This window comes from Suillus paluster (assembly GCF_016628075.1).
Source record: "Suillus paluster strain FC165 chromosome Unknown EDB91scaffold_5, whole genome shotgun sequence".
Taxonomy (NCBI): domain Eukaryota; kingdom Fungi; phylum Basidiomycota; class Agaricomycetes; order Boletales; family Suillaceae; genus Suillus; species Suillus paluster.
Window position 1 is genome coordinate 868,959 of NW_024537565.1, and position 13,926 is coordinate 882,884.

At 48.3% G+C, this 13,926-nt stretch overlaps 7 protein-coding genes across 7 annotated transcripts; 2 read left to right on the forward strand and 5 right to left on the reverse strand.

Annotated features, from left to right (window-relative positions):
- Positions 1-163: 163 nt before the first annotated feature.
- EDB91DRAFT_1298481 (NUZM, NADH-ubiquinone oxidoreductase 21.3 kDa subunit) lies at positions 164-1,444 on the forward strand (the record flags this gene model as incomplete). The annotated part of the gene is made up of 5 exons (XM_041324950.1): positions 164-192; positions 311-369; positions 424-537; positions 588-708; positions 761-1,444. The coding sequence occupies 5 exons, from the start codon at positions 164-166 to the stop codon at positions 993-995; spliced, it is 558 nt and encodes a 185-aa protein (XP_041182222.1). The 3' UTR covers positions 996-1,444.
- A 471-nt stretch (positions 1,445-1,915) lies between these two features.
- Positions 1,916-3,685, reverse strand: EDB91DRAFT_1105859 (chaperonin 10-like protein). Its single transcript, XM_041317449.1, has 8 exons — positions 3,550-3,685; positions 3,473-3,497; positions 3,104-3,425; positions 2,974-3,055; positions 2,734-2,923; positions 2,443-2,681; positions 2,289-2,408; positions 1,916-2,233 (listed from the first exon to the last, which is right to left on the reverse strand). Exons 3-8 carry the CDS (start codon positions 3,358-3,360, stop codon positions 2,114-2,116), a joined length of 1,008 nt encoding a protein of 335 aa, XP_041182223.1. The 5' UTR covers positions 3,361-3,425; positions 3,473-3,497; positions 3,550-3,685; the 3' UTR covers positions 1,916-2,113.
- Positions 3,686-3,689: 4 nt separating this feature from the next.
- EDB91DRAFT_1326901 (uncharacterized protein) lies at positions 3,690-5,652 on the forward strand. Its single transcript, XM_041325239.1, has 6 exons — positions 3,690-3,954; positions 4,009-4,071; positions 4,124-4,617; positions 4,668-4,887; positions 4,938-5,003; positions 5,063-5,652. Exons 1-6 carry the CDS (start codon positions 3,775-3,777, stop codon positions 5,231-5,233), a joined length of 1,194 nt encoding a protein of 397 aa, XP_041182224.1. The 5' UTR covers positions 3,690-3,774; the 3' UTR covers positions 5,234-5,652.
- EDB91DRAFT_611178 (phosphatidylinositol 3 and 4-kinase-domain-containing protein) lies at positions 5,313-8,740 on the reverse strand. Its single transcript, XM_041327874.1, has 15 exons — positions 8,370-8,740; positions 8,179-8,311; positions 8,044-8,093; positions 7,879-7,998; positions 7,779-7,827; positions 7,659-7,732; positions 7,514-7,604; positions 7,362-7,461; positions 7,042-7,309; positions 6,968-6,981; positions 6,443-6,918; positions 6,329-6,388; positions 6,257-6,263; positions 5,509-6,206; positions 5,313-5,452 (listed from the first exon to the last, which is right to left on the reverse strand). Exons 1-15 carry the CDS (start codon positions 8,534-8,536, stop codon positions 5,408-5,410), a joined length of 2,352 nt encoding a protein of 783 aa, XP_041182225.1. The 5' UTR covers positions 8,537-8,740; the 3' UTR covers positions 5,313-5,407.
- A 155-nt stretch (positions 8,741-8,895) lies between these two features.
- Positions 8,896-10,426, reverse strand: EDB91DRAFT_1105886 (voltage-dependent anion channel; the record flags this gene model as incomplete). The annotated part of the gene is made up of 6 exons (XM_041317450.1): positions 10,273-10,426; positions 9,944-10,223; positions 9,772-9,887; positions 9,435-9,718; positions 9,100-9,354; positions 8,896-9,050 (listed from the first exon to the last, which is right to left on the reverse strand). Exons 1-6 carry the CDS (start codon positions 10,314-10,316, stop codon positions 8,896-8,898), a joined length of 1,134 nt encoding a protein of 377 aa, XP_041182226.1. The 5' UTR covers positions 10,317-10,426.
- Positions 10,427-11,634: 1,208 nt separating this feature from the next.
- On the reverse strand, positions 11,635-12,311 carry EDB91DRAFT_1105894 (voltage-dependent anion channel-domain-containing protein). The gene is made up of 2 exons (XM_041317451.1): positions 12,290-12,311; positions 11,635-12,242 (listed from the first exon to the last, which is right to left on the reverse strand). Exons 1-2 carry the CDS (start codon positions 12,301-12,303, stop codon positions 11,729-11,731), a joined length of 528 nt encoding a protein of 175 aa, XP_041182227.1. The 5' UTR covers positions 12,304-12,311; the 3' UTR covers positions 11,635-11,728.
- An 816-nt stretch (positions 12,312-13,127) lies between these two features.
- EDB91DRAFT_1078288 (uncharacterized protein) lies at positions 13,128-13,670 on the reverse strand (the record flags this gene model as incomplete). Its single annotated transcript, XM_041315001.1, has 1 exon — positions 13,128-13,670. One exon carries the CDS (start codon positions 13,668-13,670, stop codon positions 13,128-13,130), a length of 543 nt encoding a protein of 180 aa, XP_041182228.1.
- Positions 13,671-13,926: the final 256 nt, after the last annotated feature.

Consider the following 13,926-nt stretch of genomic DNA (forward strand, 5'->3'; position numbering starts at 1 on the left):
CATGTCTTGTAAGATCTTGGCATGACTCATATTGAACCGGCGAAACAGATAGAGCACTGGGCTCTAGTGCAACTCTGCAAAGCCTGCGTCAGATATCACTGACAGACGTGTCGGTGCGGATATGAGCTTGAAGAATCAGATATCAGTTTAGTAACATTCACTTATGAGTACTAGGGCAGTGGGAATTTGCTTGTGAGTGCCGTCGCTGCCAACCGAGGCTGATATAGCGTTCATTATGTAATCTATTCGCTCGCAATGCCCGCAGTTTCCCGAGCTTCAACTTGAACTTTACCAGATGGCGGCCACGAAGAAAGCAGGCGGAGTCGACTCTCTACCATGTTCATCCGAAAGGTTTTTGGAAGAAATTTCGTGAGTTGCTTCATCTCCTCGACATATCCAATTTCTGTGAACGCGTCTTACCAGGTGACGCTCTGGTCATTAATCCCGAAATCTCGAGTGGTATCCCACTAGCAGGAATCTACAGATGGCCGCAGCCTGGTTCCAGACCAGAGAAGTACTCCTCTCCAGCAACTAAAGGTAGGCCTCTTATTCGCACTACATCCACTACTCATCCTTTTTCTTGTCAGCTTCTGACCCCGCCCAGAATCCATACTGGAAGAGAGATGTTCGGAGGGCATATCCCCAACTTTCTGTAGTCACGCAGCCCGACTTATCGACACTTCTTATCCAGCACTCTGAAGCCAAGGCGTACGCTTCCGTGTCCTCTGTGTGGTGGACTCCCACTGACATGTAATCACAGTATTCCTGCACCATCAGAAGCCAAGGAAGGGGAGAAATCGGACGTTCCTGCAAAGACTCTGGAGATCATGGATTTGGCAAGTGCCATTGCCACAATCACGTCTGTGCACAAGGTGTATGACCAGTCGAAGCTTCCCCCGAAGGTGCCCACACCCTTCAAGAAATGGAGAGCTGAGCTCGCGCCGGACGCCCCTCATGATCCCAATGCCTATTTCCCAATGTTGCTATACAAGTAGTCCGCTTGCATTCTACTTGAGGCTTTTGTTCCACTTCTTGTTGGCGATGAATCAAGTCACAACACTCCTAGAGACAACCATCATGTTTTGCGCCACGGATAATCTTGATTGTGCACACCAGCGGGATCGAGATGCTGAATTGGTTAACCTCCTGTATAGAGTGCGCAGGACTTCCTTCGCGCAGAGTGTTCTGCTCTTTCATCAAGCGAAATTCCCCAGCAACATTTCCATTCATTCAGTGAACCAGGTGCGTTGCTAAATCGTTGAGCTGTGCGATACTCGTCATAGTCATACTTGATGCTGTTTAAGTACTCTGTTTGGTTTCATTCTCCTGGTGGAGCGTCTTCTATGTGGAGCTCACTGATATATAGACCTCAGACGCGAACAGATAAGGCTATGCCTACCACATTTCTCACCGGATATACCTTCACCGAACGTTATGAACCATCGACGTACTTACTTGTCTCTGCCGCCCTTCCAGGACGCTTGAATCCCTCGATATCAAGCGCCGTGGAAGTGAGGGTGATGCGCTACGTATACGGGGAGTTGCGAGTTCTAGCACAAATAGGAGAGATGCAGCTTGCTTATATATTGAACGGAAGCTAGGTACAGGTGTGCGTAAACATTAATGCTAAGTAATGACTGTGTTGCTGAGATGTCACCGCAATCTCTGTTGGGACAAGGACGTATTGATAAAACGTGCACGGCTTATCTATCTATGTATTATCCACAGGTCCTTGGTAGAATGCTCACTGAGCGGTATGCATCTTTGCAATACTTGTAAGGGCGTGGATATTTCATGCATCTCGTAGATGCAACGAGTCGAAGGTCGCATTACATTTCTGATGACCCCATAGCGTAATAACAACTGCTTTCTTTCGGCACGTAAGGGTCTGTCCTCATTTGTTTTTTTCCGCAGATCATCCTCAAGGAGAAGATTCGAAGCAACTTAGAGCAACTTCCCCTCTACTAACGTGAGAGCCTACGCATCGATTTCAGGCTATTGTACGTGTTTGTAGTCTCCATTTCCTTTGTTGCGCACATAGTATTTGAGTCGTTAATAACATATACGTCGAATGAACCTTGTACTTTCGAATCCCTCTCTTGGTCTGTGGTCTTCACGCAGTCTCCCAAGGGCGAACAACGAGTTTCTTGCCGCTGACGAGGTTATTCTTCAGTCTCTGCAAACCAGAAGACACACCATTCAGCCCGCCTGGGACGACTTCAACAAAGTTTGGCTGATGTACAAATAATGTGAGTATGCAGTATACGTGCATGGACGTGGAGACAAACTTTGATTGTCCCATCGGCGAGCCACTGAGTTAACACGGGCATGAAGCTCTTACCCAGCTCGCGGTTGGGAGGTTCATGGAAGCTGCCAAACACTGGGTGAAGAACTTTATCCTCGCTTTTCTTATCCAATTGAGGATGCGTCACTATTACTGACCGTTCCTCCAGTAGTAAGGATGTCATGGGCGGTTTGCTGTGTGCCAGGAAGAGAGATCGCGTCAAAGACCAAAGTAATAGGAATCGATGTGATCTTGACAATTGCGTCTTTCAACGCAGTAGTGGAGAGCTTACGATCGAGTACATGCGTGGCGCCGAGCGAGGAAAGGAGTTCAGCGTTGTGCAAGGAAGCTGTGGTAATGATAGGGGAAAATCCAGAGAGCCTAGCAAGCTGGATGGCTATGCACTTTGTGAATATTCAACCAAGGAACAAAGTTGGATCCACACGTACAGTACTGCCCGACGGATGATGCACCGCCCATGATTACGATAGGCTGTCCAGTATACTTGCCATTCCCACCTTCTATCCACGGCGCAAGGTGAGCCAGTCCTTGAGGCTGTTGTGCATACAAGGCAACAGCGAAGGGGATGATGCCAATCTGCACAGAAGCCGCTTGATCGAAAGTCTTGTTCTCCGGAATCTAAGGAGCAATCAATGCGCGGAACTTGGTTTTGTTAGAGCTTACAACACCTTTGCAGCCAAGTCAGCAACTACGATACAGTACTGTTGGAAGGTGGCAAACTCGTTGCTACCCATGTTCGCTTGGAAAAATCTATTGAAGAAACGTCAATACTGTCCTATCATCTACGATACCACTTACACCCTATCCCCTTCCTTGAAATCAGTGACACCCTCACCAACAGCTTCCACAGTGCCAGCAGCCTCTTCACCGATGACTGCCGGGTAAGACTTGATGAAAAAGAATCCTGTTTCTTGGATTTTCCAGTCCAAAGGATTGAGACTACTCGAAATGATCTTGACGAGAAGTTCGCCGGGGCCAGGTGCGTCGATCTCCCTAGGACCAACGGAGAAATCCTGTCCAATACCAGGAAGCCACACAGCTTGTTGAGTTGACATGATGGTGAGCGCACGGCTAGTTTGGGAGAGATCGCGAATGAAGCGCAGAAATTATAGATGAATTCCTGCAAGCAAGTGAATATATACTATAATGATGACGCCAATTGCTTACAGATTAGCGTGCTGAGCGCTGAGTACTGAGTGATCATTTGAATGAGTAAGTGTATGGTGTAGAAGGGAAATGCTGACGTGAATGACATGACAAAAACAATTCCCGTAGGGAAGAATCACTGATGAGATCACTAATATTAGCATTGCGCTGCCATCGTGCCGCGGGGACCAGTACATTTCCAAGGGTACTTATAGAAAGTGGTCATAATCAAGTTTAGACTATTAGTAACATAGCGGGATATAAGTAGCTATCCGAATTTGTTAAGGCCTTAGAATCAAATATACGCAAACAACCGCCTTGTGATGATGTCCAACGATGCACCACCATCAGCAGTTGCGGGCGCGTCGGCATCCGCACAAGCAGCCGCTTTTGCCAATGATGACCGCATCCACTTTTCGAGAGAGACGGGAACATGGAGGCTAGAGAATGACGACGGTAGTGAACTGGAGTATGATTCTTCCAAGGGTACATGGGTTCCGGTGGTGAGTGTGAAATTCGTGGGGCGCCGGTGATCGTGAGGCAAGCAACATTTGCAGCTAGATGAGGAACTGATCAAAAAGCAACAAGCTGCATATTCAGTCGCTGGCGTGGATGAAGAGGTCAAGTCGTGCTGTTCAATACTTTGACTCCTTAAACTAATAACATCCGCAGGCACCAGCTGCACCTGTGCTCAAACGTACAAATAAAAAGCGGAAGGAACCTGAAGACTACACGTCTTTTAAGCCTCCAACAGAGCCTTCTGCGAAGCGTGGCAAGAACGACAAGCCAGCCAAGTCCAAAAACACGGCAGTCTACGTAACTGGTCTCCCTCCAGACACTGAGGTGGACGAAATCGTCGAGCGCTTTGCTAGGTTTGGAGTTATTGAGGAAGATGACGAAGGCGAACAAAAGGTGAAACTGTACGCACGAGAGGATGGATCATTTAGTGGAGAAGCGTTGGTGGTTTACTTCAAAGAAGAATCAGTGACTTTGGCAGTCAGCCTCTTGGATGATGCAGAACTCCGTATAGGGGACACATCAACGGTGATGAGGGTGCAGAAGGCGGAATTTCGTCACAAGCATTCAGGCGGGGCAGGAGAGGTAGCCAAACCACGGAAGACGGTAGACAAGAAGAAGATTACCAGAAGGATCGGTAAGATGCAGAAGTATGTTTCTCCTCTTTCAGACCGCCTTGTCATCTCTAATTCGCCCACAGAAAAATTGAAGAATGGGATGACGAAGATGGCTTTGGCCCCTCTAGGACTGAGGAAGACGAAAAGAACATAGTTAACAGGAACTGCCGTGTGGTGGTGCTCAAACACATGTTCACCCTCCAGGAACTCGATGAAGACGTGTCTCTGCTACTCGATTTGAAGGAGGACGTGCGTGACGAATGCTCATCATTAGGAGAAGTCACAAACGTGGTTCTGTATGATGTATGTCTTATATTTCACTACCCCACAGCCACGTCTGAACTGCCTTGTAGAAAGAGGCTGAGGGAGTGATGACAGTCAAGTTCAGAGACTCACTGAGTGCTCAGGCCTGTGTCATTGTACGTGCCCTTCTCACTTACCCCTAGACAAAGATGAGTATTGATCGACCTTGTCATAGAAAATGAACAACAGGTTCTTTTCTGGAAGACGCGTTGAGGCGTTTTTGTATTCAGGCAAACAGCGCTTCAAACGCAGTGGAGCGGGCGACGAACTAGATGGAGATAACGATGAATCAGAAAAGCAGCGGCTGGATGACTTCGCGTCGTGGCTCATGACTGAGGGAGACTGAATGGATGTAATATACTTGTTCTTGCATTGAGCTTGCCAGGTGAATGTTCGACTTAATGTATATGATGCGTTCCAAGTACTTTGGACATTTATACCAGATAGCAAATTACGATAACAACCTGACACATAACACGACAAAGTAGTCCCCTCTATATGAAAGAAATGTGTATATATTTCACCAGCAGCTGAGAAGAGGTTTTGCGGCGACTATCTCAAATCGCTGGGGTAGTATATTTGCGAATTAGATCTTTGTCATTAACAGGGCGAGGCTCATACCTCGACAATAACAGTTCGCTTCTGCTGTTCAAGTTCGTCGACGTTCATCCAGTCTAGGCTCTGGTCAGGCTGGTGGTATATCCGCCCAGCATGGCTATTCCACCTATTGTGCTGAGGTGTGAATGGGGACTCGACATGAGACATTGACTTCGACATGACTGCAAGATCCTCCTCCGTGACAGAGTTAGCGAGTGACTGGACCTCTGGAACAGAGGCGAGCCCGCCCGGACTACCAGGTGGGGTGAACTGCTGTGAAGCCGATAGGTCATTGGGTGAGGGCGAATCCGTAGCGGGGATAAGGAGCGGTTGTGGTGCGGACGACATTCCAACATCGACTTCCTCTTCGTCCTCCTCGATGACGGGTTCTTCGACGCCAAGCCGCTGCAGCCCGGCTTCGACAGCATCCAGGCGCTCAAGATGTTCGAGAACCGTAACACCTGTCGTGCCAGGATGTACCTTCTGGAACTTCGCAGAGAATGGAACGGGGCGCTCGGCTTCTGATGATCTCCGGCGGCCGGGTGGAGGGAACTCAGCAGAGTAGCTATGACTGCGTGCACGCCGTGGTAATGGCATGGTGCTGATGGACGGACGGGGTGATGCAGGTAGAGGACCGACAGGAGGACGGGGTGCTTCTTCCATGATTTCAATTTCGTCATCCCAAACAAGTGCTTTCGTACGACGGGTCAGCTCCAGGGGACCTGCAACAATAAACACCGAGATTATTTATTTAGCTGCCTCCATAGCTCACCTTCATCCTAGCAGAAGTAAAATATTTTAGTTGAAAGATTTCAAAGCATTCAGCCAGCCAGTTCTTGCTCACCGCATGCTTCAAAGACTCGATGATGTTGTAAGCTTGACCTTTGATGACAGCCAATTGTCTCTGAAATAGAGGATTATGTCGTAAGGTTTCCACCAAGGTACTCTCAAAACTGACCTGGAACATTTTGGGATGGAAGTCAGGGTCGACTGCAAAAAGTTTACGAAGCTGGAAAGTCGTCTCCTCCCACCAAGTCTTGGAGGTCAAGAGGGGCAAGAAATGCGCTCGCGTCTTTTCACTGAAAGGGCGCCCAATCAAGTTGACAGGAAGATATAACCATCCGTATGTATACGATCGCCAGCCTCGAGGATGCTCATGAGGGAACGAGAGTGAATTGTCTATGGCTGCAATATGTATATGCGGCTGACGTATGTAGTCGGACGAAGCAGCGTTAGCTTGAGATGGAGGGATGGCATTGGCGAAAGTAACGGTAGACTGTGATGATGGAGACTGCGTGTCAGCACGACGCATCTGTGGCATCTGGGGGTGAGCTGAAGGCTGGGGGGCAACATCAACTAGCTTCTCGTGAATGCCTTCACAGTATTTGATCATGTAGTTGTCAGCTCCACGGTCAGTATTCAGCATCAAGTAGTCTGGTCGTGGGGTCAGCCATCAAGAAGAATATAACAGAGAGGGTATCACCAAGTATCACAAGCCTAGTTGAGAGTGAAATACAGCATGAGAACCTATGACCGAATGTAAGCTAACCAACGTACTTTTCTAGCTCTTCTCTGAAACTTTGTTGAAGCGCTCGCGACCAATAGAACGGACGTCCTGATTCGTTGTCTTCAGTAGCGTCGAAAAGAGCACGTTCTTCCTCCGGGTCCTCGTCGTCTATATCTTCCTCACCAGTCCTTCCGCATATTATTTTCAGCGCGCTAAGGAAACGTTTCGTAGGGACACCTTTACGGTGGGATGAATCGTCAAATGTATCTGCGATAGAGCGACCGGGCCAAGGATGCTTCCGTAGAAAGTCTGATGCATCTGACGTCCTGGAGATGAATCTATGTATAGCAAGCAAGTAGGGTGAACACACCAGTGTATCCATGCAAGAAATACTGCATGCTTCCTATCTTTTCAGGTAGTGGTTTACCTTTCTTGGCTGCGTTTCTGTCAATCCAATCGTAGAAGAAGGCCTAGGACACGATTATTCAGACAGGAATTCCAGAAAGCATACCATGGACTCACAGGGCTAGATAAGGCGACGAGTTGTGTACGAGGGACAATATTGAGTCCAAGGCGGTCGTCAAGTAGGGACCCTGCAGCCTCCGAGATGTAACTGAGGACAGTCAGTGTCAGGTGGGGTAGGGTGCTGTTACAAGTTGTAAATTACCTGAGATTCGGTATCAGACAAGCCCGTCCGAAGGGGATTATCCATCTAAACTGCCGATGTAGCCACTTGGTAGTCTAAATTTTTTCTAAGTGAACGTCTTGGCAATTATATGATACACACTTTTGGATTCAAGCGCCCATAGGGTTCCTCATCTTTAGGCTTGAATACGCTATGACATGTGGTGAATTTCGCAACTACAATTGAAGCACACAATACTCACGCAACTGTCTGGACTCTCCCATCGACCTTCGCACGAGCAAAGTAGGATCCAGAAGACCCTTTCACAATCATTTTTGGGTGGATTCCTGCTGATATGGCATTTCGCACTGATTGGGTTAAACTATGGACCATGAGCTTAGCAGTATTCCTAACAATCTTAGCTTACTTGTCGAAAGCTGCTTGAGACATGGGAGGCTTGTGATCAAGTGTCTTGACCTGTGAGGCAAGAAATTCCCATCAACACGGGACACTGGGAACCATGCCGAACATGCAACTGGACAGCAAAAACCACAGGGCTTACCGTAATGTCACTTCCGCTCCCAACGGCAAAAGGTGGCGCACAAGGCTCAAAGACGCTCTGCCATATTTCCTTACGGGAGTAGTCTTCAACTTTCTTCTTCCGTTTAACTTTCTGCGCAATGGATTCTGTCCATCTGAACACATATGTTAGCTCCACAGACCATGGTAAGTCACCGCGAGCCCCTCGCACACCTTTTGAATGCGTTATCTAACTTCCGCAAGTCTATATGACCTGGTTTGTGTGCTCGTGCGCTTCGTCCACGAGCCGCCTTAGTGTGATCCTCCGGGTTTTGTTCCTCGAGGATGGTTTCGTCTTCAACATCTTGGGGTAACTGTTGATAGCCGGCAGAGTGGGGCATAATGAAGCCCAGGAACGGCGAGGAATCAGATGTCTGTATGGAGGCCTTTTCAGAGTTCGTTCGTCGATTGAGCCCGACGTGAGCTCAGAGTACTTGAGGGTTACAGCCACGCGTTGCTCAGCGCTCAGCACGTATATAGCCGCGAGATGTAAGTGGCTGTGTCACAACTCTTGCAGCTCATTACGTACGTCAAGGCCGAGGTCATGGCATGAGAGTAAGCCCGGTCATATTCATAGCTATTACATGTCACAGGAAGGAAAATAACAGGTACACATCGTATCAACGTATATTAGTGTCGGCCTGCGACATGTACTTTGAAAAGGTACTACATAACTACGAGGTTCCCATGAAATTACTGACTATAGTATTGATATGACTGCTTCCCGCAGTTTTAATTCATTAATATGAAGTGGTAAGGGTAGAGCTGCGATATCTGGTGCAACAAATACGGACCTGTCGATGACTGCTGGGATGGTTCTTGCAAAGATACTCAGCCACAGGATGAAGACGATAACTATCAGAAACGGTGAGGTCTCGAAAAGGACAATGACGTGTATTCTGACCTGTCCACGCAGCACCAAACCCATGGAAAAATCCGCTGTTCAGAACATTGCCAAGCTGCACTGAGAGAAGCGCAAATACAGCATTCGGGAAGATCAACCCTTGATACGTGATGGAAAATGGTATGCTCCCCTCCTTTTTGAGCACGCTAAATATGGAACTCGAGGAGATAATAATCCAGCAGATACCCATCGACCACAGGATGTAAGCTCCGCAGAAAAAGAACGAGAATATCATCTGTCCTCCAGCTGCTACCTCTGGGAACGTGCCCGAGACATACAGCGGAAGGATTTCGGATAGGTTTGGCCATTAATGAGGAGCGAGTATCCTCCCTGACCGAGAGGACCCAATGCGATGAAAGCAGACAAAACGAGTGGCTTCTCTGGCGGACCATTTGTGATGAGGCGCGCGAGGTATATCGTGATCACCATCAACGCGAGACTGAGACCAATGAAAACCATAGTCAACGAGAACAGAGCCGTCCAGATTGCAAACTTTATCGACTGAGCTTTAAGCGCAGTGGAGACTAAACCACCAGTTGAAGATGCAACGATGAGGGTGATAACTGGGAGTAACCATAGGGCGGTCATACTCTCAAGGGTATGTTTCTGCTCCACTATCCTGTGAGCTATACATCAGCGATACACCATGAAAATTTGAACCTCCGCACTCACATCGCATGCAGCATTCCAAAAGCGATGAGGTACGATACGATTGAGTCGAGCCACCAGCAACCCCAAAGGGTATATAGAAAACCAATGCCTCCAAAGTTCCATTCTTGATGCGCTACCTGCAACAAAGGTACGAAAATCGAAGGTGAGGACAAACGGTTAACAGCAAACTTACCAGTGCTATGTTAATTAATGTCGCAGCTCCCATTGGAAATGCACCCATGAATAAGCCCTGGGTTGGATGTCGGATCATCTTGAGCCAGATGTCAGGGAACATCACGTATCTCGCGATGGTTGCCCCAGTAAAAAAGACAAAGAGGAGGAGATTGAGAAAGAAAATGATCAAAGTGGCGACCTTGATCGCTGGATTACCGTTTCCGTACGGAAACGCGTGGACCAGGGCAGATGTAGCGCCAGTGCCCATGATCACTGTATGCCAGGCCCAGGTAAAATTCCTGTTACATATCGATCAGAAGGTTACAATGGACATTGTGTCACACGTACCGTATACATTCCCTCCATGATTTGCTCGGAGGTGCCATTAGCATAATGACGAGGCTGATTGAATTCCAGAACCTAATCAGATATTTGCGCTCAAGGAAAGGGAGACACCTGTATGACTGCCAGTCTATGACCCACCGTGCACCACAACATATATATGTCATCTCACTCGGATCATCTATGAATTGTGATTCGCGCCAGCTCAACGCCAGCAGTCAACCAGCAGTTGTACATTCAACGTTGCAACTCCGACACCGAACAACGTTGTGGCGTTGCGCCGTTGCGGGGTCAAGGTTTAAGTTTAACAAAGTCTCTAAGGGTATTTGTCACGGGTGATGCATTGATGATTGACAGCAAAGCTCGGATTGACAAGTGAAGAAACAAGTGCTCCTCGTTTCTCTGCATCCAGCGAGAGCACAAGCTGCATATTTCGGAGGAAAATCTGGTTAAACTATACGACCAAACGAAACATTTGCAGACTGCGATTACTCACCGGTGACCATAAGTGGTAAATTTAACTGCGTCGTGGCCCGTGGGGAATAAGGATGCACAGCATAGCGATTCTAGACTGAACATTGCAACTTGGGGTGACATTACTAACACATTTGCCTCATTTTCACAAGTGCAACCGTACCCATTCCCCGCCAGCTCGGCGCGCCCACGACAACAAAGCTTATGCGGAGGCCCGCTACATACCGTCTTGTTTGGTTCCGTCGGCATCAAGTCTATATGACGTGTATACACCCACATTGAATGTCAATCTCTTGCAGCTGCAACGTCAGAATGCGTGGTCGGAAATCATAGGATACCTGTGACATACCACCCACACACTGTTCTCCATCGACACATACTGTGGGAGAAAGGTTAGGTGAATCAGATTAAGCTACTCAGTATGAAGTAGTGGGAGTGTCCACACCTGGAAATCTGCCTCCGTGTACGCTCTTAGGAATTGTCGAAAGAGGGATCTACTCATAAGACTCAGAACACATCAGATATCGATGGACAACTTCAATAAGATCGAAGGCGCATTTTGCAGCATTTTGGCAGTACTGAAGTACAAGCCAAGTCTATATTTCGTTACTACAATGCAGGTAGACCTGCTAGATGCCTCACCTCCGAAAATGAACCGAGTGAGTCTTGAACACATCTACATCTCTCCGACATGACGTTCAGTTTGTTAAATCATCTCCGCTTTTCCCCGCTTCCCTTACCGTTTCCCCTATCATGACCTCTTCCAGACACGGCGCGTCGAATATACGACCGCTTGGGATCATCCGTATTGTAGGCAAGGCAATACACACCCACAATACCAACGTACCAACCGCATATATTGAACCGCATATGCGAAAGAACGCCGAGAAAAATGCTGTTGCCAAAGTCAAGTTGAGCTTTGCGTAGACCCCCCGTGGATAGTCAGATTGAGTGATTACCCTCCAACAAAAAGCTATAGGTACGCACGTTAGGAAAGACAGTCCCCCAGAATGACAATGCGTTCCTGTCGAAGAGTGTAACCGAGACCGACCATAGCACCAGTGCGCCAACCACGCATATCACCTCCACTGTTGCACCTGTTCCAGACTGCCGCAACACTCCGCCTGGATCGCCATAATTCAGAGGTAACAGAGAGCGGAAAGCGGACCCCAGCCTTAAGGAACGAGTATGCTGCCTGTCCACAAGGACCAACGGGAAGAAAGACGGACAGGATCGATGCACCCGTGGGGTAACCATATACGACCAGCCGAAGGACGTATATGGTGAGTAGCATCAGGGAAAGGCTAAGACCTATTACAACCGTGCACATGGAGAACGTCGCCGTGAGCAACGCATACGAGGGGGAATAGACCTGAAGCGCCGGCACGAGCATGCCTCCAGAAGAAGATGCGACGACAAGTGTCACAACAGGAAGAAGCCAAATAGTTGTCACAGACTTGAGAGAATGTTGTTGGAGAGTGAGTGGTCCTGTGGGACGTAGCCTGTAGGTCAGTTCCAGCTCATTTGCGTGCATCATGAACGGACTGACATAATGTGTATCATCCCAAAGCAACATTCCAATAAAATTGCGATTTTGATACACCAACATGCCCACACCGTATAAAGAAACGGCTTTCCTCCGAAACCATATGTTTGGAATATATCGGTACTGACGATGTTGTTGTGCCCATCGGAAACGTGCCAATGTACAAGCTCTGTACAGAAAGTTGTATCATATGAAACCAGATGCCAGGAAAGAAGATCTATCGAGCCGCAGTGATCACTGATGATGCCGAAGAGCAGAAAGAGCACGTGATTGAGGAAGAAGAGTATGGGGATGGGCAACGCCCAGCCATTTTCAAACTCCGCGCGATTTCGTCTTGTACTGGTGAAGCTGAAATGAGTGTCCAACCGAAAGATCGCATGGCAGGGCTTTACAGCACACCTGCAACAAGTAGTTAGAATACAAGCAGCTGCATGTTTTACATCAATCTCTCTATTCTATGAAGAAAAACGCGCAAAAGTGTTTGTCTTCGCAGTGAACCTGTAAGCCTGGTGGTGTGACGACGGCTCGAAGTAGTAATACTTGAGGCGAAGGCACACGGAAAAAGACTTAGACGATCTGCGCAATGTCACCAGGTAATAGCTTAGTTGCAAGAACGCCGGGCTTTACAATACTATCTACTGGGTCTTTTATGTGTTTTTCGGTAGACAAGCCATGTGATATAAGTAAGTACACGCGCAGCGTGGTTATTCGGAAACTCCAGAACCCGAGACAAGGAATATCAAAAGGAAAAGATAACCAGTCACATGGTATAATAGAAGGGTGTTGATTGGTGGCTGTGCAAACACCACATACCCCCCTCCAGGGGACTGCCAAGTCCCCTTTACTTCCTACCCACGATGCCCTTGTCCTTCTTGTTGACGCGGCCGACTTCCTTCGCGACCTCATTTGTATAATCATCCTCAGTGCCTTCCATGCGCATGTCATCCGTCTGATTAGTCTCCTTCTGCGCTGGGGCCCAGCCAGGCTCAACCTTGGATCCACTGGCATTGGACTTAGGAGGACGGGGAATGGTAGGTGCGGGCGAGGAGGGCGGCTGAGGGCTATCAAGGTACTGCCTCTTGCTCTTCTGAGCTTTGATGGCTTCGTCACAATGGAGGTTCTGATGATGGGACCTCTCAAGGTTATCCCATAGGGTGTCGTCAATCAGCTCCGCCTTACGCTTGTTTAGCCAACGCCCTCCCTCCGGGTCACGAGGAGTAGTAGTAGTAGGTTGAATTATGGTGGGTTGGACTTCATCATCTCCGACGAGAAATTCAGTGGTCACGGCAGGTCCGTTGATCTTCACCACGTCATCCATCCCAACGGTAGTGAATTTAACGAGAACTTCAGGGCTCGTTAAAGTTAAACTCGAATGTGAACTCATCAGTAACTGAGCGGCACAGGGTGGGTAGTGTGGTCTTCTCCAGATCGCAAAAGCGCATCATAGTTCACGAAAGACTTAACTTGTTCGCGGGTGACCGAGTAGAGTTGTTGAGGGACTTGCATGTCCAAGAAGGTATACATCCCAGGCCTGGAAAGGGTAAAGTTGCGAAAAGCTGAGTTGTGCATGGGGTCTGGACGGTAATCTTCCTCGTGCGAGTGTACCGAAAGGATGTCAAGGTTGGAAGTGTTATAAGTAC

Bases quoted from the DNA above. Each gene is read 5' to 3' on its own strand.
- EDB91DRAFT_1105859 (XM_041317449.1), bottom strand. From the start codon at position 3,360: ATGTCAACTCAACAAGCTGTGTGGCTTCCTGGTATTGGACAGGATTTC. The intron at 2,924-2,973 runs GTGTTGTAAGCT...ATTGCTCCTTAG, and splicing joins TTGCTGACTTGGCTGCAAAG to ATTCCGGAGAACAAGACTTT. The intron at 2,234-2,288 runs GTTTGTCTCCAC...TTTGTACATCAG, and splicing joins TCGCCGATGGGACAATCAAA to CCAAACTTTGTTGAAGTCGT.
- EDB91DRAFT_1326901 (XM_041325239.1), top strand. From the start codon at position 3,775: ATGATGTCCAACGATGCACCACCATCAGCAGTTGCGGGCGCGTCGGCA. The intron at 4,888-4,937 runs GTATGTCTTATA...ACTGCCTTGTAG, and splicing joins CAAACGTGGTTCTGTATGAT to AAAGAGGCTGAGGGAGTGAT. The intron at 5,004-5,062 runs GTACGTGCCCTT...ACCTTGTCATAG, and splicing joins GTGCTCAGGCCTGTGTCATT to AAAATGAACAACAGGTTCTT.
- EDB91DRAFT_611178 (XM_041327874.1), bottom strand. From the start codon at position 8,536: ATGCCCCACTCTGCCGGCTATCAACAGTTACCCCAAGATGTTGAAGAC. The intron at 6,389-6,442 runs GTCAGTTTTGAG...CCTCTATTTCAG, and splicing joins TCCATCCCAAAATGTTCCAG to AGACAATTGGCTGTCATCAA. The intron at 5,453-5,508 runs GTATGAGCCTCG...ATACTACCCCAG, and splicing joins AGCGAACTGTTATTGTCGAG to CGATTTGAGATAGTCGCCGC.